Source organism: Micromys minutus (genome assembly GCF_963924665.1).
Source record: "Micromys minutus genome assembly, chromosome: X".
Lineage (NCBI taxonomy): Eukaryota > Metazoa > Chordata > Mammalia > Rodentia > Muridae > Micromys > Micromys minutus.
In genome coordinates, this window is record NC_137970.1 from 24,385,536 (window position 1) to 24,411,705 (window position 26,170).

Consider the following 26,170-nt stretch of genomic DNA (forward strand, 5'->3'; position numbering starts at 1 on the left):
TTTAAAATATTGAGGTTTGAGCACTTCATAAGTAGTTGGATTTAGAACTCTTTAGGAAAGAGCACTTTTGGTGTTCCATGACCTATCCCTACCACTCCTTAAAACTCCCAAGCACCCCCCCCACTCCTGTATTGCATGACGCTCCGCTGCTGTTACTAAGGACTTATGGCACAATTATTGTACTTCATATGGATGCAGGGAACAAGCCAGAAGAGTTTGAAGCAGAAGGACTCCACCCTGCTGGTGACATGCCTGGTATAGATGTTGCTGCAGCTACTCTGTCTTCCAGACCCATTTTGCACAGCTACCCAAGTAAGTGGTTCTTTAACTAGCAGTAAACAATAATTACATACTGCATGCTGATCTGTATGCTCTGTAACTCATTTCCTACATCACTCCTATTATTACATTTATTTATTGAATTATGTATATTGGTGTATGTCTGTCTATGTACATGAGTGTGCACGTACCTGGGGAGGCCAGAAGAAGACATTGAATCTTTTGAGTTAGAGCTTCAGGCAGCTGTGAGCTGTGAGCTGCCTGGTGATGGGTTCTGGGAATCAAATGCTGGTTCTCTAGAAGACTAGCAAACACTTTTAATCCCTGAGCTCTCTCTCTAGGCCCAACATTCTTTGTTTGTTTGTTTTGTTTGTATTTTTGTGTTTGTCTATGGAGGTCAAAGGACAACTTGGGGTAGTCAGTTCTCATGGATCAAACTGGGGTTTGTAGCAAGTGCCTTTATCTGCTGAGTCATCCCTGGTCCTGTAGGACTTCCATAAATATATAGATTATTCAGAGGCTTGGCTTGTGGCATTATCATTCATCCTGTGTGAACATGTACAAACTGTTAAGGAAAACCTCAAAGAGAAGACTTCTTATTTATTCTTTTTAAAAAGTTTACTTGAGCTCCTCTTCTGCAAAAACTGTTCCCTATCTTCTTTAGAAATTGTTAAAAACCTAAAGTAATGGTTAAGCTCATTCGTTGTATAGCTTTACTATTGCAACTTTTTAGTGTTTATTTTTTTACTAGATTTATTTATTTCATAAATTAGGATAGAAAAATGTATATATTTCAGTCTTTAGAAAAGTTGATATTGTTACATAATCACTGGAGGAAAGTGGTTGTCAGTCTTCTGCCTGGCCCATTTTTTTTCCTCTTCTTCAGCTTATTTACTTCTCCGTCAGGTGGTAGAGGGAGCAAAGAACTGAGAGGAAGTTTGTGCTTTGTTCTAGCCCAGTCCACAGCCAGGTCCTTTTCTTCTCAGCCTCAAACTTGAAAGGAAATGTCTTACTTAAAGTTGCCTCTTAGTGCTGCCCAAACAGGGACACCATTAACCCCCACACACAACATATGCAAAGACTTCATAGTACTTTGATGGGACTCTAGAAGTACTCTGGAAGCCACAGTACTCTGGAAAATAAGGAATTACTGAAAAGGAGCAAGAGATTTTGATTATACTTATTCCTGAGTAAGTGCTTTGGAAGACAATTTATTAAACCAGAACCAAGCAAGCACCTGTATAGTAGTTGCCTAGAGGCTAGGTATAATCACTGAGCCAAATCTAGCTCCTGCCTTCATGGAGAGTCTGGGATAAGAGGGTGGGACAATGAAGGATTCCAGCAGGCACCTTCACCTTGTAGAAGGTGCAGTGGCCATGTTCACACACTTGAAGGAAATAGTCAAAATACTAGCTGAGGGAAATCAGTTAGTAGCTAGCTGGATGTTCTGCTTTGAGATGTATAGGATACTACATTCATGGCTCTTGAGATAATTACTAGACCATTTGAGAAATTCTCATATATTAATCTCTGCCTCTTCGTCTAGGAACAAAAAAAAAAAAAAAAGGTAAAAATGTTGTGTCCTTGAGGTTCCTAATGCATATGCTTCTGGTCTTGGCTTTTGTGTCTAAAGAAGTTTCTATATAATTCTGCCACTTCCTCTCTCTTTTCTCTTGCCACATTTTTTCATCCTGCTCTGTTTCCTCTTTTTTCTCCTCCCTCCTTCTGCCTTTTTCCTTTCTTCTTTTTTACTTTTTTTTTCAACAACAGACTTACTTTGTCATTGCTATTCCCTGTCAGAAAGTAGAACCATTTGAAGTAACCTCTCCTCCACTGGAAAGGAGGAACAGAGTAATTGTATCTGTGGAAGTAAGCTTTTGATATTTGAATTTTAGAACAAACATATATTAAATGGATGGCTGGGTGGCTAGATGGATATATAGATGGGTTGGTGGGTGGGGGATGGATGGATGGATGGATGGATGGATGGATGGATGGATGGATAGATAGATAGATAGATAGATAGATAGATAGATAGATAGATAGATCTATGTGGCCATTCTCTTTGAGTAAAGCTAGCTCTTATTCCTGCTAAGCATCTGGGATAAAGCCCAACACAAGAGTCTGAAATCCTTTGGTGAATCTGTGGCATTGTTGCTGATTAGCATTTTTTTTTTTTTTTTGAGTGAAAAGGTGTATGTAGGTCATGGGCTAGAACTGAAAGAATGGCCAGTATCATCATCTGTGAAACCGAGACTTACTTAAGCCTTTGAAGGGCAGGGACTTGTGCCAAGAATGAAAGGAAAAAAGACAAGTAATTAAAACATGAGCCTTGTTCAGAAGCAATAGAACTGGAGGGAAATAAGCACACGTGTTTTTTCTCTTTTTTAGAAAGAAGGTATAATGCATTGGCAAGTATGGTAAGGAGGGCCTCACAGAGGAACTGTCTCTAGCAGCAAGATGAGTTGGATAAGCACACAAGCACTGGTGGCTCAGTAGATATGGGATAATCTCTGTTGCCTGGGCTGCCCTTGAACTTGTGGGCTCAGCCTCTTGAGTTTCGAGTGTTATGGTTGTTTATGTCCATGACCTACCTAGACAGAGATGAGGAAAGAACCATTATAACTTTAGGAGGATTTCTCCATTTTTGTGGGGTTAGAGATGGGTCAGTGGCTGAGAGCACTAACTGCTCTTCTAGAAGACTCAGGTTCAGTTCCCATCACCCATATGGCATCTCACTCCTGTCTGTAACTCTAGTCCCAGGTGATCTGATGCTCTCTTCTGGCCTTCTCAGGCATTGATTGCATGCACATGGTGCACAGATACACGTGTAAGCAAAACACTTGTACACATTGAATAAAAATGGAGGAAAGAAAAAGGATGATCCCTAGAAAGGACCAGGATCAGTACAGTGTGATATGGTGTGGTGGTTTATATCCATCTCAGGAAAGTAAAATCTAGGAGTGTTGCTAGGGTACAGTCTGTGAGCTGGAAGACCGTAAAAATAGACAACTTAGAGCAGGTCATCAGAATCAGTAGAAAATGAAGCAGGCCTGCAGAAGACTTGATTTGAAAAATCTGATACTGGTAGCTATTCACTCTGTTTTCTGTCCTTTTAGGTGCTGCTCAGAGCCAAACTGGAGAACAAAAAGAAGAGCAGCTATGGGAACTCCACATGAAAGAACGTAGGCAGAGAGAAGAACAAAGGCAGAATGAACGGCAAGACGCTCTAGAGAGGGAAAGAAGAGAGCTGGAAAAACTAGAGCAGGAGCGGGTAATGTGTCACTTAAATCCTGTATACATTTCTTTAGAGGACATCTTCAGCAAGTACCTTGAGCTCAAGGTTGTGAGTCAGTAATGCTGTGAGGTCAGAGAAGCAGCAGGTGACCTCAAAGGCATTCTCTTTCCTCTCCTGTTGTGCTCCTTCTGAGCAACTTGGTTTTGAAAAGAGATTCACATGTATTCTCATCTTTTCTATAAGTTCCCTCTGTATATGCACTCCAGGAAAACCAGCTAGCCAGATGGAAGAGCTAGGGCAAGGAGGTGCATCTAGTCAGTGCACAGTGGCATCTAGGCCTACACATCTTTGTTTACCTTTCTTGTTCTGATTTTAGTGCTAGGCAGATGGATTGCTCTTGGCTACTTAACATGCCTTAAAAATATTTCTTGGTCTCCTGCTTAATCCCTTCCTTCCTTAAAATGACATGTTTGTTTATCTGACAGTAGCAATGACTTCATTTTAAACACACATTTCTTTGGTATACAAGTTGTGCTTCCAGGATAAGGATCTTATTATTTTGATTTTTAAGACTAAAAAGTTTTTAAAACGTATTCATGTATTTCCTCTTTGGGCACTGGTCTTTTTCTAGAGGATGATTGAAGATTCACTGAAGATTGAGATGGAAGAAGAATTAGAAAAGAGTGTTCAAGAACAAAAAGACAAACCAGCTCATGGTGAAAATCCTTTAGAAAAATACATGAAAATTATCCAGCAGAGACAGGACCAATCAAGTGCAGATAAGGTGCCTGTGCTATGGATAGCAATCGGATGGCAGAGGAGAGGGACACACTGGGGAGGCTTATTCCAATACCTTGGGGCATGTGTTCTCTATTAAAGACAGGAAGGTTAAAGGCTAGAAAGTGAATACTTGAAATAGAGCCAGGATTCTGTAAAATATATACACTGTTGATAAAATTTAAGTCTTAGTTTAGGTATAACATTGAAAAGATTCTAATTTGTCATTTTGTACCTGATAGGATGTTTTATTTGATGTTTTGTTGAATTATAGATTGTGAAACATTTTCTGTTTGAATTATGAGTATTGAAAATACATACTGTGAATTATTTTGATGTACTTGCTAAGTTTCACTTTAAAGAGGCTTTTTTAGGCTCTCTTATATGTTTCCAAAATAATTATTAGAGAAATCAAAGTGTACTAACTTTTGGCCTTTTTCTGAAGTTAACTTGTTTTCACATTATTCTTTTCTCCATCCTGTGTCAGAGCTCCAAAAAATCGGGCAAAGAATGCTCACTGGTGGATATGATGATGCCTAGTGACAAGGATGAAAGGTATGGCTTCCTTCAAACATTATGTCCCTAAGGCAAGTCAGTCAGTATTGCTCATGTAGTCAGCTAAAAATGATCAGATAGTTGGGCTTGCCTTAAAGAAGTCATTGAGTCCGTAAAAATTTACTGACATTTGAAAGTTGGGTATGGTAGTATATTCTGGTAATTCCAGCATTTGTGAGCCTGAGGCAGGAAGATCAAGAGTTTGAAGCTAGCTTGGGCTATATAATAAGACTCTCAAAAGTTATGAATTTAAAAGGGATAGGGATTTAATTCAGTTAGTAGAGTGTTTAACTAGAAGGTAGAAATCCCTGGATTCAATCCCAAACACCTCAAACAGGGCATGGTGCCACATGCCTGTAATTTCATTACTCAGGTAGAAGTATGAGGATTAAAATTTTAAGGTCAGTTTTGGTTACATAGTTTGGGGTCAGCCTGAGACAGAAACAACAAAACAGAACAAAATGAAAAACCCACTGGCTTCAAAAAGTTGATTGTGATTTGATTTGTGAAATTGACCTTGATACTAATTGTAAGTGAGGGCAAAAACACTACCAGAGAGGAGTAGGACCATTCTGAAGATCTAGAGCAGGGCTTCTTCCCCTTCCCAATGCTGCAGCCCTTTAATACAGTGCCTCATGTTGTGGTGATCCCCAACCAGAAAGTTATTTTTATTGCTACTTCATAACTGGAAATATATGTTTTCCCATGGTCTTAGATGACCTCGGTGAAAGGGTTGTGACCTACAGGTTGAGAACCACTGATCTTGAAGTTGGCATGAATTTTTTAAATATCTAATTTTTCTCTTTAGTTCTCCAGGCTTTTCTCATGAAGAACCAGATGACATCTGGTAATCACATTAGCTGTCTAGCTTCTCACATACAAGAAGTCATGTAATATGTGTTCTTGTTTTTCTCTAATTAAAATTGTCAATGGAAAACTTTGTGTATAGTGTTTTTTAACATTGTTTTAATTTAGTACCATGATGTATGAGACATTAGTAACAGGCAATTAAATCCTTACTCTACCCCTTTTATTTTTTGAGACAGGATCTTTCTGAAGCCATGGCTGGCCTTGAACTCAAAGATTCACTTGCCTCTCTGCCTTCCTTTTAAGGTATGCATCACCACACTCTGCCTATGTAATCCTTTCTTTAGCCATGCAATTTATTCATTATAATAAAATGACAAAACTGTTTTTGTCTTACGTTATACCTATTTGAAAACTTATCTTGTCAGCTGCCACACTTGAATTTACTAAGCTCTATACTTGGGCTATAATGTATAAAACAGGAAGCCATCTTCAGAGCAGTTTCCTCTCTGGACATGAACACAAATTTTTCCATTGTAATGTTTATAAACCACAGCCATCTGCTGTGGTTAAACATGTAGCTTCTCCACTGTTCATATGTTGAAACCCTAGTGTGATGGTATTAGGAGGTGGGCTTCTGGGCAGTGATGACAGGAAAGCAGACCCTCCTAAATAGAATGAGAGAGCAGTCATCCTTTTCAGAAGTACCCAAAACTTGACACTGTACAAGCCAGAGCCTAACCCTCTTCAGTCACTGAACTTGCCAGCACTTTATTACTGAGATTCTTAGTCTCCAGAACTGTAAAAATAAAACAAAAACCCCAAACTTCTTTATTAGTTACCTTGTCTAAAGAGTTTTTTGGTTTGTTTTTTTTGTTTTTGTTTTTGTTTGGTTTTTTTTTTTTTTGGTAGCAGGAGTAAGCCAGTATCTTTACTGTAGAATCCTCAATCCTTATTTATAATGGATGGAATTGTTGATTTTTAAGTATGTAGGTTTCTCTAATAACTTTGACTTTTTGGTTGTTGGTTTTAACCCTCCAAGACGGGGTTTCTTTGTCGACAGTCCTGACTGTTCAGAAACTCACTTTGTAGATCAGAGTGGCTTCAAACTCAGACAGAGATGTGCCTGCCTCTGCCACTGTAGTGCTGGGATTAAAGGTGTGTGCCACCACCACCACCACCACCACCACCACCACCACCACCTGGCTCATGGTTTTGTTTTGTTCTTAAACCAGAGGTAATTAGAAAAACCTGTGCCCTCCAGAGGTTCCTATGTTTGATGGCAGAATTACTGTTGATTAAGGCTACTTGTGGTTTTAGTGTTTATTTAGGAGGCTTATCCAGTGACACAAAATGACAAAACGCAAACTAAGCAGATGGTATTGATACAAATTTCATTACTTTGGGCTCATGCTCATTCACCTGCAGTATGTGAATGAAGGGGAGCGATCAAGAGGCAACACTTCATTTAGAGGTGATCTGCCCATAATGCCAAAGGCACGGCCTCACTAAGAAAGGTCAGGTAGATACCATCCAAATGTACAATCATCCTGACAGTGTTATCAAGTTAGAGAATGAAATCCCAAGATAAATTTAGTGTTGCTGCTTAGAGAATGAAGTGTTAGAATTAGACTTCATTATATTCTCAAATATACCTCTAAATTTTGGCTTTAAAAACGAGTCAAGAGTTTATAAACCCTTGTTAAACCAAAAAGTTTTTTTGTTTTGTTTTTTGTTTTTTTTTAACTTTGGCCAAGATTAAGCTACATGTTAATCCTGTAGGTAGATAGCTTTTTATTGGAGAAACTAGTTAAGAAAATTGTGTGCTTTTCATAGACTCTTAAGTGCTAGTAGCATTTTACACAAAATACAGCCCAGTGGGTTACAACATTTTCTCAGTTTGCTCTTGCTAAAAACATTTTTTGTGTGTGCATGTGCAAAATAAAACCAGTAGCATTCTCCCATGGACTATATTTCTCTACCTATGTAAAATTTTGATGATGTATATGATTCAAAAATGACACCATACTACGAACAGAGAAAGATAGGGTTTATGTATGGTAAAAAGGCAAGCAATTGAAGCTATAATTTTATTTCATTATTCTTTAGTACATCCACAACTATTTCCACCTAAATAGATCTTTAAAATAAGCATACACAAGTATCGACTATTATCTACAAATATTTATTGTAACACTTGAATAGAACTACAGGAAGCCCTTGGCACTGATAGAAAATATTGATTCACTGTTAGGTTACAAAAATTTATACATAGCAAAATTTAATGCTCTTTACATAAAAAATATTAGACTACTTCAACAAAACTTTCAAAAATTCCTGGCAATAGCTACCAGAATTAGAAAAGTAAAATTAGGCCTTAGACACTGCCTCTTCTAGAACACTGGACTCTAACAGCACCTCCACTGCTGGAAAAAATATTGAATTCGGTCATGCAACAGGAAAACAAAACACTAAGCTATCTTAGAACAACTGTTCTACACAGAAGAGAGCGTCTCCCAATTAAAAGGAATCCAAATAGGCGTTTCTCGGCATTAACCAAAAGAAGAAATCCAAATGAAATATTATAGTTGATGTTCAATTTTAATAGCATCTTCATAAAGGTATGCTTCCTTTCATTTGAATACATTTCTGCACATGTGTATGTTTTAAAATCCAGGAAACAGCCAAATCACAAGTTAACTCTTAACATGAATATACATAGTTAACCCTATAGTATGCAGCCCCTTTGAAAAGCACTGATGCACCCCACAGTTATATGGATCATTCCAGAAAGAACAACACAAAACTTACCATCACTAATACCCAGTACCTATTAGTCACTTAATGTTCTGGAACACAATGAGTTAGAAGGCAAGTTTCTTTTGAAAATGGCTTAAACTCAAGCAGTTTTCTTGCTGAATATCAAACATTATTATTCCAGGAAATTAAGATTTAGATAAGAAAACAATGGAATAAATATCAACCCTAATTTAAGTTACTTATGTATTAAAGTCTATAAAAGTAGGAGGTCAGAGGTCTGTGGTCAATTTGCAGTTAGGTTTTAGATAGTTGATAGGAAACTGTAAACTCACTGTCCAGACCACTTAAAAATGGTTTAGAATGGTGGTCATTTTAACAAGGTAACACTTCTTAAGAAAAATATTCATGGAACAAAAATCTATGAAGGGATTTTGGGTTTTTGATTACAATATAAATTATTAGAAATTGAAAGCAAATATTAAGGCAGAGCTGATATTTGTTTCCAAACACGAATGGTGATCACCAAATCCTTACTTCCATTTTGTTGCATTGTGATCGACTCTAAAGCTGATTTTGCAGAGCTCCGGTCAGAATCCAGCTTCTGCACTGATAAATTTAGCATGATTGCAGCTCATTTTAGCATTACTAAAAGATAGGTTTCTGAGTGGCTTGGGAAATGAATGTGTGAGACCATGGGGGTGCTGATTTTAAGTTTGGAAGAATCACATTATGTTTGATGAGCTAAACGTTAATAAAGGTCAGCTATCAAAAATGAACTTCACACTAATTCTATTTTGATAACACTGGAGGACAGGTGGCATATGTAAATCTAGAGTCACATCCTTTGATACTGGCATGCCATAGGTCCCCACTAAGGAGCATGATGTGATTCTATCCCTTGTTAGAACTGCTCTAGCAGTTAAGTGCACATGCCACGACTTTCCAAAGGATAAATGGTCATTCTGCCAAAGTGTTGCCTTTTAAAATGGCTAATGTGAAACCTCCAATATTCTAAAGAAAATGATTTACCCACTGGAAGGTTTTCCTAGAGATCCACCCCAGCAGCTTGAAACAGACAGTGAAATGTTGGTACATCTACATTAGTTTGGTGGGATACACATCTGTACTGCAGAGCAGCTGTCTGATGATGTGTCAGAGCTGTAAATTCGTTGGCTGACACGCTCTGGCAAACACTTTTAAGTGTAAGAATTGAGTTGTTCTTTTGACCGAGACTGGATATCTTGCAGTTCCTGTTCTTCCTTTGCTTTGATATCCTGGTAAGCCTGCATTTTGCTTGCATCCTTTAAGTAAGCCCAGTTAGAAGACAGTATCATGAGGAAGTGGATCTGGAAAAGAAGGGTGAGCATGATGGCTAGTGAGCATGTGAGAAGGCAAAGCGAGCTGCTAGTCAGATTAGACGTATCAGCTGGACAGGGGAGGGTTATTGGCTATTAATACTCTTCTGCTAGCAGAGCCGTTGGACACGGAGCATGCTCTACTAGTTTGCTTCATATTACGAGGCTGAAGAAACGTTAGTATGCAAATATAGTGAACTTGGGAATAAAATGACCAAAGTTATTGTTAAGAAGAAGTAAAAATGAAATACATGACAGTGCTCTTTACCATTTTGAGAGTAGCTTTAAAAGACAAAGGCAGAAGTTCAGAAACACGTTGCTTTTAGTGCTTAAAAATGTAAAGCAAAGACTTATCTGTGGATAAAAAAGAAATTCCCCAGAAGGCCTACAAAGTGTGAGAAGTGTTTATTTCAAGTAAATGATTATAGACGTATATATTTAACATGGAGAAATTAAATGAATCTCAAACCTCAAATTAAAAACTTAAGTATGCAGTCTGTAAACAATGTTTTAGCAATGAAAACTTTTCTTCCTTTTATAACTGCCAGTATTTCATTTCCTCTAGGTTCATTTCACATAAAAATCCTTATCATTCTTTACAGTTTTCGTGGCACACACATCCTTCCCATGTATTTTCCCATTGCCCAAAACAAATCTGCACAGCTCAGTTTTTTAAAAGGCCAAACTCCTTTCTCATACCATACTTCCTTCTCAACATAGATGAGACCTTCAGATCTGAGCCCAACTTCTCTTCCCATCAAAATCTTTTATGTAATTTAAGAACCTAGTTATGAGGGAACAGTTGCTATGCAGCAGACAATTTAAAGTTGCCAGTTTTGTGGGTTCTAAAGAAGTGACGGTGTTGTATCAAAAATATATAATAATTTTTTCAGAAAAATTAAATGGGTGATACCCTTCAAATTTTTATCTGATCTAACTTGGCATTTATTTGGTAATGAGCCAACCATGTTATATTAAAACCCCTTTAAAATTAATTTTAACTATACTTGTGAAATATTTTTCTAGAAAGATGTGACAAAATGAAAGCTAGGTTCTAACTTGCCACCGTCGGTGCTCATTCTCTTTCCCGTCACTAAGTCTGGTTAGCAAGCAAAAGGAATGGAAAATGCAGCTGTGGCGAGGTGTTAATAATCCATTTAGAGATACTGCTTAGAGTTTAAGTTCAAGAAAATTGTTTTTCAAAGGATGCTCACCAGTGTCAGTAAGTAACAATCCTTTTAAACTGTGGGAATAGCCAGACCCTATTCTTTTGTAATTAACGTACAGTAAGTCCTATTTAGTCTACCATTCAAAGTGAGTTAATTGAGGCTATTTACAAATTACTGTAGCAAAACTTCAGAAACCTAGGCTCCGCTTTAGTCTGGAGTGTCAGTGATGTTCATGCTACAGAGCTGAGCTCTCTAAATAAAGCTCCTTATCGGCCTTATGCAATTTAGAACTTAGTGCAGCAGTCTTCCCGACTCTTAAACTTCAAAACCGCATAGTTATATGTAGTAGCCATCATGTAGATCAGCTGGTGGAAGAGAACAAAACAGGGCGGTAAGATACAGGCATTGAGGGCTGATAGTGTGATACCTCTAAACCAGGGCAGGGCTAAGTGCCAGCTCAGTCTGAGGGCTTTCTCCCCACCTTCTAATCAAAGCAGATGATTTCTCTCATCTAGCACATGCCTCTTTTCTGATCACACATACATAATGGAAGTCTTTGGCTCTGCCCTCAGTAAGCTTATTAAAAAGCCTTGGATGCATTTCAAGAATAACAAGATGGAGAGCTGGGTCAGCAGTATGAGAGATGAAGCTCGGTGCCCTATTTCTTCTCATCTTTCCCAAACTGCCTGCTCAGCAGCAATTACTCTTCTTCCTGTCTGTTGCTCAGCCAAGAGAACAGGTCACGACCATGGTGATTTCATAGGAAGGAATGACTTAATGGTTAGGAAAACAGAATGAATGGGTCATCCACAAGCCACTGAAATCTCTTTGCTCTCCCGATCTTAAACTAGTTTGCTACAAATCAGAAACCAAGCAAAACAGACATGCATGCAATCCTCTTTGCTTATAAGCTGATTCTCATTACGTGCAGATTCCAAGTTTGGCTACTTGGTAAAATATGTAATCACCAAAACAATATTTTCTCAGCCATGACCAGGCATGCACAAAGCACTTACGGATTTGAGTCCCGTTATGTGCAGAGTCCCAGCTGATGTCTACTGAAGTGATACTTTGCTGCATTTGTTTTGCACCCATGGCAAACAGGCATCCAGTGCCACATTTGCTTAAAAATTTCCAAAAAAAGGTGTGCGAATGCCTTCCAGAGATAATGTGCATGAGAGAACCTTTATCTAGGTAGGCATGGGTGATAGTGATATTGGCCATGTACACATACACTAGTAATGCAACTAGTATATATTAACTAAGGTATCTTACACTGAAATCTACATGGAGTGACATGACCAAGAGGGTACTCTGTATTTCCTCCAGCAGGCTATGTTCAATATATACAATTTAACATTAGAATTGACTTTATAGAAGATTATTTCTGCACATAAGGAGATCAACTATGTACTATCTTTCTATTTGGAAGTCAAGGTTTCTTTGCAAAGAAATGGGCAGTGCCTCACATGAGTCTCTGTCCCCGAATGAAGTCATGGAACTAATTGCTAAATGCAAAAAGGCAACATGCTATGCCTAGTCAGCAGGTGTTGGTACCCTCTCTTCTTTCCAGTGTCCAAATTGCATCAATCGGTGCCAAGGCAGCCACTAGTACTTCCTGCAAACTAGACATTTGGTAAGTTTACAGAGGGAACAGTTAACCACAGCAGAATACACAGATCCTTTGCTTCATCTGCTGGTAAAAGCTGAAAGGGAAACCTGTGATTTGGAGGCAGGGGAGAAATGATACACTAGTGTGGTTCTGGGATACTCACCAGGGCAATGACGGTGGCACCAGCTCCAGCACAAGCCACAATGAACAGGTGATAGGACATGTAGAACTAGGAAAGAATAGGACACCATGAGTCTTTTGTGGGGTGGGAAGGGCCTTACGTGTGTTCTGGAATGATGCTTCACTCTCCTTCACAAATGTTGGCTGCTAGCCTGGGCACAGGCCCACATGCCCTTTGAGACCTGGATACTGTTACAATCGCTGGGAACCTCAAGCCTTTCTGTTGCTCAATCTGCACCCCAGACCAATCACATCAGATTACCAAACATCTTGGCCTGAAGCATGGATATAGTGTAGTCCCTCAATGGCTGCAATGTGCAGCCAAGGTTAGGAGGCTCTGCTCTGAGCCAACAGTTTATTTTACAGGTATACAAACAGACAAGCAAGATAGAGGCAGATTGTTTCTATAACTTGGTGCTTTCCCAAAACACATCAATGTTGTCTTGAATATACACATTCCCACTAGAGCTTTGAAAACTTTTGTTTTATAAACAGTTGTAAGCACACAGCTGATGAGTACTTTAGTGTTAAGAAAGTTTGGTTCCAATGTCCTTGCCAAACAAGGACTAAAAAGGAAAAAAAAAGCCCTTATTACAAATTGTTCTGGAAATATGAACGATTAGCCCTGGCCTCTTATTAAAAATGTGACATATGCACAAATTCAGGATACCTTTTTACTCTTATTGTTTTTAATTGTATTTCTGGGAATGGATGTTTTGTATGCATATAAAATATGTGTGTACTACATATGTCCCTGGTGTCCTTGGAGGACAGAAGAACATTTTGTGTCCCCCGGGACTGGAGTTAACAGATGGTTGTGAGTTGTTATATGTTGCTACATGGGTACTGTGAATTGAACCTGGGTCTTCCTGAACAGCACCAAGTGTTCTTAACTGCTAAGCCATATATATCTCTGCTTTCTAGACCCAGACCTTTGATTGTTTTTAGAGACAGAGTTTCTCTTTGTATCTATAGCTCTCCTGGACTTGCTTTGTTGAGCAGGCTACCCTTGAACTCAGAGATCCACCTGCCTTTGCCCCCAGAGTGCTGGTATTAAAGGCAAGCACTACTATGCCTGGCCATACTTTAAAAAAATTGAGTTAACTTTCATTTACCTGAGCCACACGTTCTTTGTGAAAACATTCCCAAAAATCATGTCTCAGATTTTTAGGTTTGGGATCATGAACTATTGCAGAGAGGAATAACACACTGCCTTAAGGATGCTTCCTAAATGGGCTAGACCATCCGACGTGGATGTTGTTATTGTAGGTGGAAGTGAAGAGTGATGATTATAATAGTGTTCAGCAGTTTACACAGGAGCCCTCCCTTTCAGAGCACTTTGGCCATCATCTAGAGCCCTGTTTCTCAGCTTAGATTGTAAGTCACCAAGTGTGTGCATCCTCTGCTCTGCAGCATCTTTACCTCATTCGTGTTGCAGATGTTCTCCAGGGCAGAGCCACAGATTTTGCCTGGAAGAGCATTCCAAGGAATGATACCTGCAAAGCAAACCCCAACAGAATATGAGTCCAAGCTGTAGTGCCCAGTGGCTTAGCTGCAGTTTAGGTTGTTTGCATTTTGTGGTGCTAGGGCTGGTGGTCCCTCCCACCCCCAATAGTAGGGCTTTTGCACATTCTAAATTCATACTCAACCACTTTGCTACAATCCCAGCCCACCTCATGTTCTTAGCAGACCTTTCTATTCTACATGCCAATTATAGTTGTTAGCTATGTTCCTTTTCAATCAAGGTACTGGTGTCTGCAGCTCAGGCAAGGCAGGACAAAGAAGCAAGAGCGAAGTCACTCTAGTCCATGTGACATTTCAACAGTTGGCCATCTCTTTTTCTCTCCTGTAGACTATGTTGTTCAGTGAAGTTCAGTATTTGTACATGTCAGATTTTATTTTATTTTTTAAGATAAGGTTTCACTATGTAGTCCTGGCTGGCCAGAAACTAGCTATGTGGATCAGTCTGGTCTTGGACAGGTCTGCCTGCCTTTGTGCCTCCTGAGTGCTGGGATTGAACGTGTGCATTGCCGTGTCTGGCTCACATTTTCAAGGCTAATTGTTGTTTTCCTGCAGAGAGTTTATTAACTTGCATGGGAAGCCCATCATGAAGCCTCATGAAGCATGCTAGTGGTGTTTAGGCCACAGGACTCTGGGACCTGTGTCTGTGTCCTAGCCAGAGAAGCACAGCTCATATTCTTTTCCTAGTTGAGATTCTAAGTTCTCTATACAGTGACAATTGTCCACTAAGCTACCGATCTTTTCCCTCTTTAATGAATGGGAATGTGCATAAATATTAAGGACAGCTCAATTTACACTTGAGGGAGGGGGTTTTAAGTCTGTATTTCCTCCCATCTCTAACGTCAACTCAAATCCGTAATCTCAAAAAATAACCAGCTGGGCAGAGACAGGATTTTTTAAACATCATTATCATGGCAACAAGAGTTATTTGTAAGGAACCCAGAGACCATTTACACATATTCTTTTATGGAAATTTGTTTTGAAGCCTGGTCTCACTCTGGCCCAGGCAAGCAGGGAAATGACATTGTTTCTTACTCCTATGACTATAGACATGTGCCACCACACACACAGCTTTCTCAGTACTTTAGAAGTGAACCCATGACACTTTCAATGTGTTTCAAGGTCAAGCCTTTGTGAGAAGAGATCTACTTTGGGCAGTTTTAGGCTTTGTACCATGCCATAAGATAACACACTGAGAAATAAGCTGCATAAGAAGATCTCTGTAGAAATGAAAGAGCCATCTTTGTTCAGGAGAACTCTGGAAGGACCCACTCTATTTTTAAAGAAAAGCTCTCATCTGTTTTCTAGCAAGAACACATTTCCTACTACCCTAGTTAGAAGCAGTGAGTTACACTCCCTCTTTACGATGTGGTCTTCCCTCAGCAAGGAAGTCAATTCCCATCCAAATCATTTGTCTGGAGGCTCTACATCTCCTATGGCTGGTTAGAGAAACTGTGTTTTGAGGATGCCATTTGTGAGAAGACATTGTCTGAGTCAGCTTTTGACTGTGGGGACCACTGTCCCCAGGGTCCATTGTGATGGCTCTTGAAATCCATCTGCAGTTTGTGTTGAGTGTTTCAGTACAGATAAGTTGAAGCATTTGGTCAGTTTGAACAAATCCCCTTCAAAGGGGTAGGCATGCGAATGTATTAAGTGAAAATTCCCTGTGGAACTGAGAAGAGCTGGGCATGGGAGCACATGTCAGGATCTCAGCATTCGAGGGCTGAAGCATGGCTAGGAGGTCAAGGCCAGATGGCCAGCCTGGGCTACATGGTGAGATAAAAATACAAATGAGAGAAAGGGGGCAGAAAGTTAAATATATAAATTCTTACAGTAGCTATCTAGAAGTCTTTTTAAAATTGAACTACATTATAAAGTAGTGTTGCATTATAAAACACTTAATTTTAACTATGTGCCTAACCTGAAAAACATTCTTACAAATCCCAAATAACAACCTCTAGCAAGTACAAAGGCCCAGAGATGCTTACCTCCAGAAAATAGAGAAGAGCATGAACTATTCTCGAAGGTAGAAAATGTGATGACTAAAGAAAGGCCTATGTGTTAATACAGCCCAGATCCAGGCAGAAGAGTGAGGAAGGAATAGGGACAGGATTGAAATGAGGTACCGTATTGCCGAACATCCACACAGATCTGCTCCACACCCGAGGTCCCGTTGCTTTGTGGGGACTTGATGACTTCACAGGTTGACCAGATATTGTAGAACATAAACACTGGCACTGCGGAAAAGCCGAACACACCCAGCCAGGCCACTCCCAGCACATAGGTGAGGAACACGAACTAGGCAATGAGAGGAGGGAAAAAGAAGTTCTCTGAATCTGAAACAGGCAGGTTGATCTCAGAGGGAGGGCTGCACTTCTCTGCCCAGTATGGACCTGTGGGATGTAAGGTGCATTCCAGGGACCTGGCCTGCCTATGCAAACGAAGAAGAAACACCTGCTTAGAAGTTTTCTCGGGCACTAATTTATTTATTTATTTATTTATTTATTTATTTATTTATTTATTTATTTATTTATGTGTATGGGCAGGTGCACATGGGTATGTGTGGGGGTCTGAAGATAACCTGTTTTCTGAGGTGCTTTCCACGTTGTTGCTGCTGTTATTGTACAGTATGTCTCCATGTCCTGAAGCAGACCAAGTAGGCTAGACTGGCTGGCCATTGAATGCAAGGGCTCCACTTTTCTCTGCCTCCCCTGTAGTGAAATTCTAAGCTGGGCCACTATGCCTATCTGTCTTTTAGATGTTGAGTTCTGAGGTTCAAACTCAAGACCTCCCAGACGAGCCATCTCTCCTGCTCTTGGGGTTCCTCTTTTAGCCCAAGAGGACCTTACTCCCCCAACTAATTAATCACAGGTCCTCAGTGATAATTTTTTTTTGTTATTTTTGTTTATTTTGTTTTGTGTTTTGTACTAGGGATTGAATCTAGGGCCATCCAAGTGTTAGGCAAATGTTCTGCCATGGAGCTAAACACCTGGTTCCCCTTTTATGTTTTTCTTTGGGAAAAAATGGTTTCACTAAGTTGCTTAAACCTTTCATTTTCTTACAACCTTGCATAAAGCTGGGATCACAGGCCAGCACCCTTGATGCAGCCTATGAGATATTCCTTCTAAACATCAGTTCTGAAAACTCCCAACTAAACGTGGGATAGGTCCAGGATGACTCTACAGGTCACCGAAACATAACATCACATTGATTTCTCAGCACTTCCCTTTGTTTTACCTTCCATGTGGGTATGGAAAAAGAGCCACTGCCACAGGAAGCCTTCTCTCCAAAGGAACTCTGCCAGTTTCCTCATCCTGGGAACTTACTGGAAGCATTAAATGCTTGAACCTGACCAAAACTTTCAAACAGTCATGAGCACAAGGACTCTGTCATGATTCTCATTCTCATATGTCATTGTCACATAGTGTTATGTTGTAGGAAATGTCTGTCCAGAGGAAGGCTGGCCTGGACATCAGGTTCGTATTGCTGCCGCCTACTGGTTATCTTAGGAAACTGCACATACCAGGTTGCCGTCCTGTTCTTTCAAGGACCTGCGCAATTCCTAAAACCCTTGCATTGCTGAAATTATTCAAAGGAATGTACTTCAGGAGTCTCACCTCTTCTTCCTTCCCAAGGCTTGCAAGATGGCTGTTCCAGAAAAGGTTTTCTCATTCTTTCCCTACACACAGAAAACTGATGCCCTTAATGGGCGTTCTAATAACACCGCAGGGACTTGAGAAGGGGCTAGTGATTCTAGGCCTCGATGAGCCTTTACTTCTTATGGAGGGTCTGGGTCCCAGAGGTCAGGCCAGGGCTGGGTAGCAGGAGGCTGATCCCCCACAACACTACAAATCAGATGTTCAATCAGAGTCTCAGTAGGCTCTTTCCCCCACCCCAGGCAAATAGATGTTTAGTTCCCACATGGCCTCCGTGAACAAAGCACAGTTCTCATCTTCCCCCACACTAGCTGCTGCAGTATATCAAGCCTTGTCAATGAAATCTTTAAAAACCAAAGTGGGGGCCAGTGAGATAGCACTTGCGACCAAACCTGATGATGACCTATTCAATCCCTAGAATGTCTGGAGTAGGACAGACCTGACTCCTGCAACTTGTCCTCTAATATCCATCCATACATTGTGACATTTATGCTATGTGGTGTACTATTATGGTCCTCACCCTAATAAATAAAATGTCTTAAAGTCAAAGTGGGGTCTGGAGACATGGTTCAGTAGGTAAAGCAGGAGGGCCCAGGGTAGCTGAAAGAAAAAGTGTGTTGGTACATACCTGTAATCCAAGTGCTGAGGAAGCAGGGTCAGACACATTCCTGGAGCTAACTACCTACCCAGTGTGGTCTAATCAGCAAGTCCCAGGCCCCAGACATGCTAGACGAGACCGGTGCTGTGAAGCAACAGGCATATGGTCCCTAACAGGAATGGTGGCCACAGTGAGTATTTTCTTTAACTAAGATTGTTTATTGCATTGTCCTTATGCTGAGGGAAGTGCGGTCTGGCTAGTCCCTGTAGGAGGACAGTGAGACAAGAGCCAGCAGGAGCCTGAGGCACAGGCATTTTACTGTGGTGTCACTTGGACGGAACTAGCAGAGTCAGGGCAAGGTTATATAGGTCACCCAGGCAGCTTCAGGTACCATGTGTCTTAGCCCTCAGGATGTGGGTTCCTATAATGGCAAGGAGGTCACTGATGGGGGGAATGACATACAGACTGTACCTGATCCATCACATGATCTGGATCCTTTGCAGGAATTTGTCCCTAGGTGGCTTCTGAATCTACCTAGTTGATAACGATGTACTCAGGATTCCTCCACACTTTGGTGGAGACGTGCTCACAGCTACTACCCTTAGCAGGCAACTCCCAGCCATCTCAGCCCGGATTGGTCTCAGGAAGTCCAGCCCTAACCGTGCATACAACACACTGGTTAGCTGTGCATGGCCCTCCAAGGCTGGATCAAGCCCCTGTGGTGCAAACTGAATCCACCCAAATTCTCCACACCCTAATAGAACCAGAACCTCAGTACAATACTGGAGCTGACTTGTCACTCACTCACTGCCTCCTCTCACTGTCCCACCCATGATCGCCACCACAGACCCTCCTCAACCCCTCTGCCTGGGCTCAGGTCACATCTCCAGTCTGCCTTACTTGAGTCTTAAGATGGCTTCTTAGAGCCCCACCCACTTTGCCAAATTCATCCTCCATACCACTAGGCAACTGGACAAATCTTACGACAACTGAATTGCTCTGGTCACTACCCCTTCTGTCTTTGCCTACCACTGGTATTCCCAGCCTTACATCAAGGCTTACCTTGATTGGGTCTCTATCCCTTCTCTAAGGAGTGTTCTTTCCCACTACCTCCAGTCTTCCTGTTTATTCTATCCACACGACCGGCCTTTTCTGAGCCTTCCCTGCTCACACTAGTTCCTCTTTCCTGGTCTCATGTGAAGCGAGTCCCTGTGTTTCCGTCTGGCAGAAAGCCTTTCTTCATTTTGCACACTGCAGTGACCCCGCCCATTGGCCTGCTGGGCCTGCTGGTACTTGTGACCCTCACCATCACATCTTTCCTGCTCCCTACTTTCTCCTTTGTCTGTGCAGCCAAGGACACAGAAACCCAGGGCCAGGCAGAGTAGCGGCTGGTGCAGCCAAAGTTCCCATGATTTTCCCAGGCCTTTCCTAGGATCATAATACTTCTGCCCAAGGCAGGGTCATATTTATCTTGGTCATTCAATTTCTGTAAAAGGATTACATATATACATGTGCATGGGTGCCAAGTCACCACAGACACAAGGAATCCTATCCATACCTCTTTCATGAAAACTGGTGTAAACAGTGGTCTCTCCTGATGCTGGATGCCAGACCTATATCCCCCCTTGCTGGTATGATCTTTCCCCTCCCTCTCTTATAGTAGGGGTGTAGTCACTGCTATACACTAGGGAGCCACAGCCCTGGCCTGAGGATGCCTTCCTCCTAGGAGGGCCCATACCATGCCTCACATTTCTTCATCTTTCTTTATACTTGACTGTTCTTTCAATGAATAGCAATCTGTCCAGCAGTCTGCAGAACATCTTGATAGGGATACATCATTCACAAAGACTGTACAAGGGCTGTGACTTAGCCTGGCATGCAGAAGGCCCCAGGTTTGATGGTCAATGCTGCGTACACATGTACAACGTTTCATGGTTTCCCTTTGTGACTGAGCAGTTTTTAACCCTGTTTTTTAAATATTTATCTTCCTTTAGAACAGAGCCTAACAAAAGGGAGACAGTTGGTTTAATACTACCAGTCACAAATTTTATCAACACCCCAATTATTTCCAAATCCTTAAGGCCATGTTGCTTTGAGCAGTGTTTGGGTCAATGGACTCTCCATGAATAGTTCCTAGCATCACCAAGTAGGAAGCAAGCCCAACCATGCATGCATGGCTCGGCTGCACACCTGAGGTTGGTACTCACCATTCCACTGATGCATCGGCCGCAGGCAGTTGTTTTAAACTCACCGTGCAGCTCTTTCACTGCACTTGTAGTGTAGAAGCCTTCTGCCAACAGAATGATGCCATACAGGAAGAAAAAGGATGCAATCCCATAGATGACGTACTGCATCAGTTGGATCCTGTGAAAAAAAAGACAGCTCTGCAAATGTGAGAGGCACTATGGAGTGGGGGTGTGATGGAACCTTACTGTGCCATCTCTTGTGGCCTCAGCTAAGGGGATATCTCTGTTCATTCCAACAGCCCATAGTAGGCCGAGGTAGACAACCTTCTCAAGCAGCAGGCAAGTTTCCTTTAATCGTGGGTAGCACCCACTTGTGGTGCACTGCTACCTACCCAAGTCTTGTGAAATGAAGGGTTGTAATCTCCAGTTTGCATGTAGTATGGCCATTGAGGAGTTAAGCTACACAGTACCAGAATAGGCATTTAATCCCTTGTTCAATAGACAACATGCCTTCTGCAACATATCAAAATGCTTCCCAACCAGACTTGCTGGTTGATGCTATTCTGAGTGTGCAGTTCCTTGTTATACAAGCGATGGGGCATCAACTTACATGCAAGCTGTAGAAAGCTCCTTCACAACTAAGTTTGTCCTTTGAAAGCAGATCCTCAGGCTTTGGCTGCCCAGTGAAATCACCGAGGTTGTTTTTAGAACATTTTAATACTTAGACAACACTTTCAAAAAATTTAGTTAACTGGCCTGCAGTAAGGCTTGGACATACTTTTACATTTCTCAGAAGTTTGAGAGCCATGGATTAAGATCACTAGCTAAATATTCATAGAAGCAGGGGGAGGGGATAACATTTGAAATGTAAATACATAAAATATCCAACAAAAAAAGAAAAAAATCACTAGCTAATTAAGACCTTCTATGGTATTTCTTCCCTGCATATTTCTGTCTGTCTTTTTTTTTTTAAAGGAAAGATAAGAGTGTCATGTATCCCACACTGGCTTTGAACTTGCAAGGCCTATTAAATGATTAGAACTTAAGGACTGTGGACAGGTCCAAAGCTAAATTACAATTCAGCTTGGGCTATCTTTAAACCCCTGAATAGACATTTCTTTTTGTCCACCTCTGTGTCAGACCTAACATCCTGCAACTGACAAAAAAAAAATCTTTAGAACATATTAGCGTAGTAGAGCATCACATCCATCAACAAAAAGCTGCGAGTGTCATCAGACAGCATCTGAAGTCATCAACATAGGTTTCCTGCTTTGCCATAACCTGCCTCTCTGATTGTCCCACCAATGTATTTGAAGAATGTCTTGATTTGTGTTCTTCCTTATTGCTACTCTAAAAACATTAAACTACTTCCATGTTGGTGACCTCAATCTGTGTTCCTGGGCCATGCTCACTCTCATGTGACTCCAACACATATTTCTGCATCAACCCTGAAGTTGACTTGAAACTTCTGGTCCTCCTGCCCCTACATGCTTCAGTGTGGGGGGTTACAGGTATGAGCCAACACAGTTTGTACAGTGCTGTGAGTCCAACCCAGAGCTTCACACTGCTGACCAGGCTGTCGCAGCCTTGTGCACACACATTTCTTCTGCATATCCATACTGGCTGGTTCCCCCATTACAGCCTTCTCATCCTTACTCATTTTGTTAGATGCCATTTGTGAACAGATGTTAAAATGTGCTTTTTCCATGTCAGGCATACTAACTGACACCTGTAATTCTAAGCAATAGGGAGACAGAAGCAGGAAATCACTTAAAGTTCAAGGGCAGTCATCAACCCAGAAAAAAAGACAATTCATCATAATTTCACATTCATTTCTACTTTTTCTACTCCGATGGTGATGTTGCTTTACAGTTACAATCCATCAGCACTGAAGCTTCAGAACTAAACCCAAAATGCTCAAGGAATAGAGCAAAAGGAAGCTGCTTAAAGGAAGCACATATGGCAGTTAGATCAGGCTTGAGAACTGTTGGGCTTTTGCTGAGAATCATTGCAGAATAGGAAGATAGAGAGCTGGGACTGTGTTTCCAGAGCTTCCTCTTCGCTGGATCCAGATGCCCTGAGCTTATTAGTTCTCCTGCCAGAAGAATTAGTGTGACAATGCCATTGTCATCAACGTAGACTTGAGTGAGTCCTTCATAGATGATCCGTTCCAGGTGCTAATCTAGAGGATCCTCGTTACTTAGGAACAATGAGAACTGTCTAGTGAATTGCTCTACAGCATCAACCTGCCACCATGGATGTCTACCACATCTACCACCACTATGAGGTGTACTCACACCTTGTCATGCTCCAATGAGATTCCACCCTGGGCCTCAGGCACCCACCACCTTCTTTTTTTTAAGATTTACTTTATTTAATGCATATGAGTACACTGTGGCTGTCAGACACACCAGAAGAGGGCATCAGATCCCATTACAGATGGCTGTGAGCCACCATGTGGTTGCTGGGAATTGAATTCAGGACCTCTGGAAGAGCTCTTAACCACTGAGCAATCTCTCCAGCCCACACACCAACTTCTTGGCATTTCCTTTTTTGTTGTATCATAGATTTCTCTCCACCTCCCTTTCCTTTGTTTTTCATAAAACAAAGTCTCACATTCCAGACTGGCCTCAAGCTTGTTATGATTTTGAACTTTTAATATTTTTTTAAAATTATTCTTTGAGGACTTCCTATGTGTATATAATTAAATATGACCATGCCTGTGAACATTTGATCTTTCTGATTTTATCTCCCGAGTGCTGAGAATACAAGCATGCCCGGTTTATGCAGAGCTGGGGACAGACTCAGGATTTTGTACACAGGAGACAAGCACCAACTCTACTACCTCCTCATTCCTCTTGGACTTTTTGTATCTGAATATAGCTTTAATCAAGGGATTTGATCCTGCCAGAAACAGACAAGACAGTCTGTCCAAAAACAAACAAACAAACAAACAAAAACCCAAAAACCAAAAAAAAAAAAAAAACCAAAACAACAGCAAAAACACATTCTGAGGTAGCTGCATCTTCAATATATTGTAAAATGAAGCAGATACTCACACTTCGCTCAGCAAGGCATGGTCACTGGTGTTGGTTGAGAAGTGTTGCTCAAGAATCGCCACGGTGCCTGCAAGAGCCACATGTCCACAGCCACAGAACAAAGCAACTCCAGAGAAACATAGGATGGTGGCCACCAGGGAGGCATAGGGAACTCCTCCCAGACACTTGATGCAGCATTCAAAGCAACCTAGATCAGAGGAGGAAAAGGCAGCCATGATGGGCAGGAATGCCTCCAGTCTTCCTGAGCACTACCATTAGCACACATATTTCTACTGCATAACCCTTCTCAGCTCTATGACTAATATGTCATACGACTAAAATCCCCAAAACCACATGGGGTAGTTTCTAGGGTCTCAGATTCTGGGAATAAGGACCCTGGGACTTCAAAGGGGGAGGGTAACTGACTTTGTTTCGATTCTCCAAAGGTAGTGAGTGACAGTCATCAACTGTCACTTATAAGATATACCAGAACTGGAGAGCCTCCTAACTGACTGTGAGGCAAAGGGGCAGTGGCCCAAGTGACAGTGACTGATAAACACAAAGGAGAGGACCCCAGAGCCATTGTAGCTCCATGAAGAAAGCTACAGTCCGGTTTCCTTCAAACCCAGCCTTATGAGGTTTTCAAATGTGTCTACTGCTGTAGTATCTGTTGGCTCTCCCCAAGCCCTTGAAGTCCTGAGAGACTGGGAGAATCCATTGTGGTAATTAGATTGCTGCCAGGTTTGGAAAAAAATATAAGAGGATTTGGAAAAGGCCTCTTAGGTACTGAAGTACCAGGTCACCAAGATCTACCCAAGTGGGTCCACCCAAGTTTGCTTCAGAAATTACTCCAGCTGTTTAATAAAAATCACCCCCCCCAACATGGGCAGCAAAACCAATTCAGTCACGGTTCTCCTCATCTTCTTCCTTCCTCCTCCCCAGCCTCCATCTTAACATACATGCTACATGCTCAGAGTCAGAACCCAAACCCAGTAGGTGATATTTAAGTAGTTGAAGGAAAAAGAAACAAGGCGAGAAGAAAGGGGACGAAATGAGACTCCATGAAGTGAAATGAAGGGGACAGCATCAGAATTCATACCTGCTCTTGAGTAGATGAGACATTTACCTACGTGTTAAAAAAATATTTATTTTGTACTTTATGTGTGAGTGTTTTGCCTGCAGGTACACACACCGGTGTACCAAATACATGCCTCATGCTCGAGGAGGTAGTGAGCCTCCTTGTGGGTGCTGGGAATCGAACCCAGAGCACAGGAAGTGCTCGGAATCACTGTGGCAACCATCCATCCTCTTTATCTGCTTTTTATTTTATTTTTTTAAATATTTATTTATTTATTATATATGAGTACACTGTAGCTGTCAGACCCATCAGAAGAGGGCATCAGATCTCATTACAGATGGTTGTGAGCCACCATGTGGTTGCTGGGAATTGAACTCAGGACCTCTGGAATAGAGCAGTCAGTGCTCTTAACCGCTGAGCCATCTCTCCAGCCCTTTATCTACTTTTTAAAGAAACGTTTCCTTGAAATGTCCCTAAAAGTCTTCCTGACCTCCACAGCCAAATGACATTTCCAGCTTAGAGACATTTATCTTCTACTTATCACAGCACTGGCCCTGGGGATAATGGTTTTAGCTCTTCTGGCCTTTCAGTCATGCCTATACCATCCAGAACCTTCAGTAAATGGCCTGCCAGGAAAAATCCAACTTTAAATGCATTAACATGTTTAACATCAATCAAGGGCAATTTATTAGCTCAGGGTAAACACACTAAGCCAGTTAAAGTCGTTTGCTCAAATGGTTTTCATAGGAGTCAGGGATTGGAAACCTAGCAGAACAAACCAGTGATGAACTTTCCTCAAGTGAGCATCCCATGTGAAGTCATCATTCATTTTAGTCTACTGTAGAAAGTGACTGGATTCTCTGCTTCTTGAAATTGCTCTTTAGCTCATTGGAAAATGCAAAATATCAGGGTTTCTCAAGGAGCCTGTGTATTTCAGACTTATTTCAGAAAGATGACCAGCTGTATTTGGGAAGCTCTAACACGTTGAAACAGATATGCAAATTCTCATAAAATAGACCCAGTGCACAATATGGTTCCAAGTTCATTAGCAAGTTAGTCCCTTAAAGAGCTCTGGCCACTTGAAATTTGTGAGCATGGGTGTTGGAGCTCAGCTTTATTTTGCCATATAGTTTTCTGAGGACTGAGTAAAAGGAATGAAAGCAAAGTCCACATTCTTTCCAGGCTCCCATTCTAAGAGAAACCAACATCTCTGGTCTTCGATCTGTCCCATCAGATAAAAGAGGCATGCGTATCATTTGTGACCTCCTCCCATTCTCATTGTGTGTGATAATATGAAGAACAAGATGGATGCTTGTTGTTGCATCTTGTCTTTATTAAACAGCAGTGTGGCTCTGAGATTG

The 26,170-nt window shown here is 41.2% G+C and overlaps 2 protein-coding genes across 6 annotated transcripts in view; one reads left to right on the forward strand and one right to left on the reverse strand.

The window, feature by feature from the left end:
- OFD1 (OFD1 centriole and centriolar satellite protein) overlaps nucleotides 1–5,777 on the forward strand; it is a 37,205-nt gene extending 31,428 nt beyond the window's left edge. The window contains exons 19-23 of the mRNA XM_080909683.1: nucleotides 199–312; nucleotides 3,399–3,553; nucleotides 4,149–4,301; nucleotides 4,782–4,849; nucleotides 5,658–5,777. Of these exons, the coding sequence (XP_080765809.1) occupies nucleotides 199–312; nucleotides 3,399–3,553; nucleotides 4,149–4,301; nucleotides 4,782–4,849; nucleotides 5,658–5,700 (533 nt within the window). The 3' untranslated portion in view covers nucleotides 5,701–5,777. The remainder of the gene's footprint in view (nucleotides 1–198; nucleotides 313–3,398; nucleotides 3,554–4,148; nucleotides 4,302–4,781; nucleotides 4,850–5,657) is intronic.
- A 1,998-nt stretch (nucleotides 5,778–7,775) lies between these two features.
- The window catches only part of GPM6B (glycoprotein M6B), a gene marked incomplete at its 5' end in the record, with an annotated part of 152,084 nt that continues 133,689 nt past the window's right edge, over nucleotides 7,776–26,170 (reverse strand). For 3 of the 5 annotated variants that reach the window (XM_080910986.1, XM_080910985.1, XM_080910988.1), the window contains 6 exons: nucleotides 9,791–11,305; nucleotides 12,716–12,781; nucleotides 14,155–14,228; nucleotides 16,380–16,551; nucleotides 20,715–20,871; nucleotides 23,753–23,939. In XM_080910986.1, the coding sequence (XP_080767112.1) occupies nucleotides 11,225–11,305; nucleotides 12,716–12,781; nucleotides 14,155–14,228; nucleotides 16,380–16,551; nucleotides 20,715–20,871; nucleotides 23,753–23,939 (737 nt within the window). In that variant the 3' untranslated portion in view covers nucleotides 9,791–11,224. Of the gene's footprint in view, nucleotides 9,763–9,790; nucleotides 11,306–12,715; nucleotides 12,782–14,154; nucleotides 14,229–16,379; nucleotides 16,552–20,714; nucleotides 20,872–23,752; nucleotides 23,940–26,170 lie in introns of those variants that run through there. The other 2 variants (XM_080910989.1, XM_080910987.1) reach the window with 1 other exon arrangement.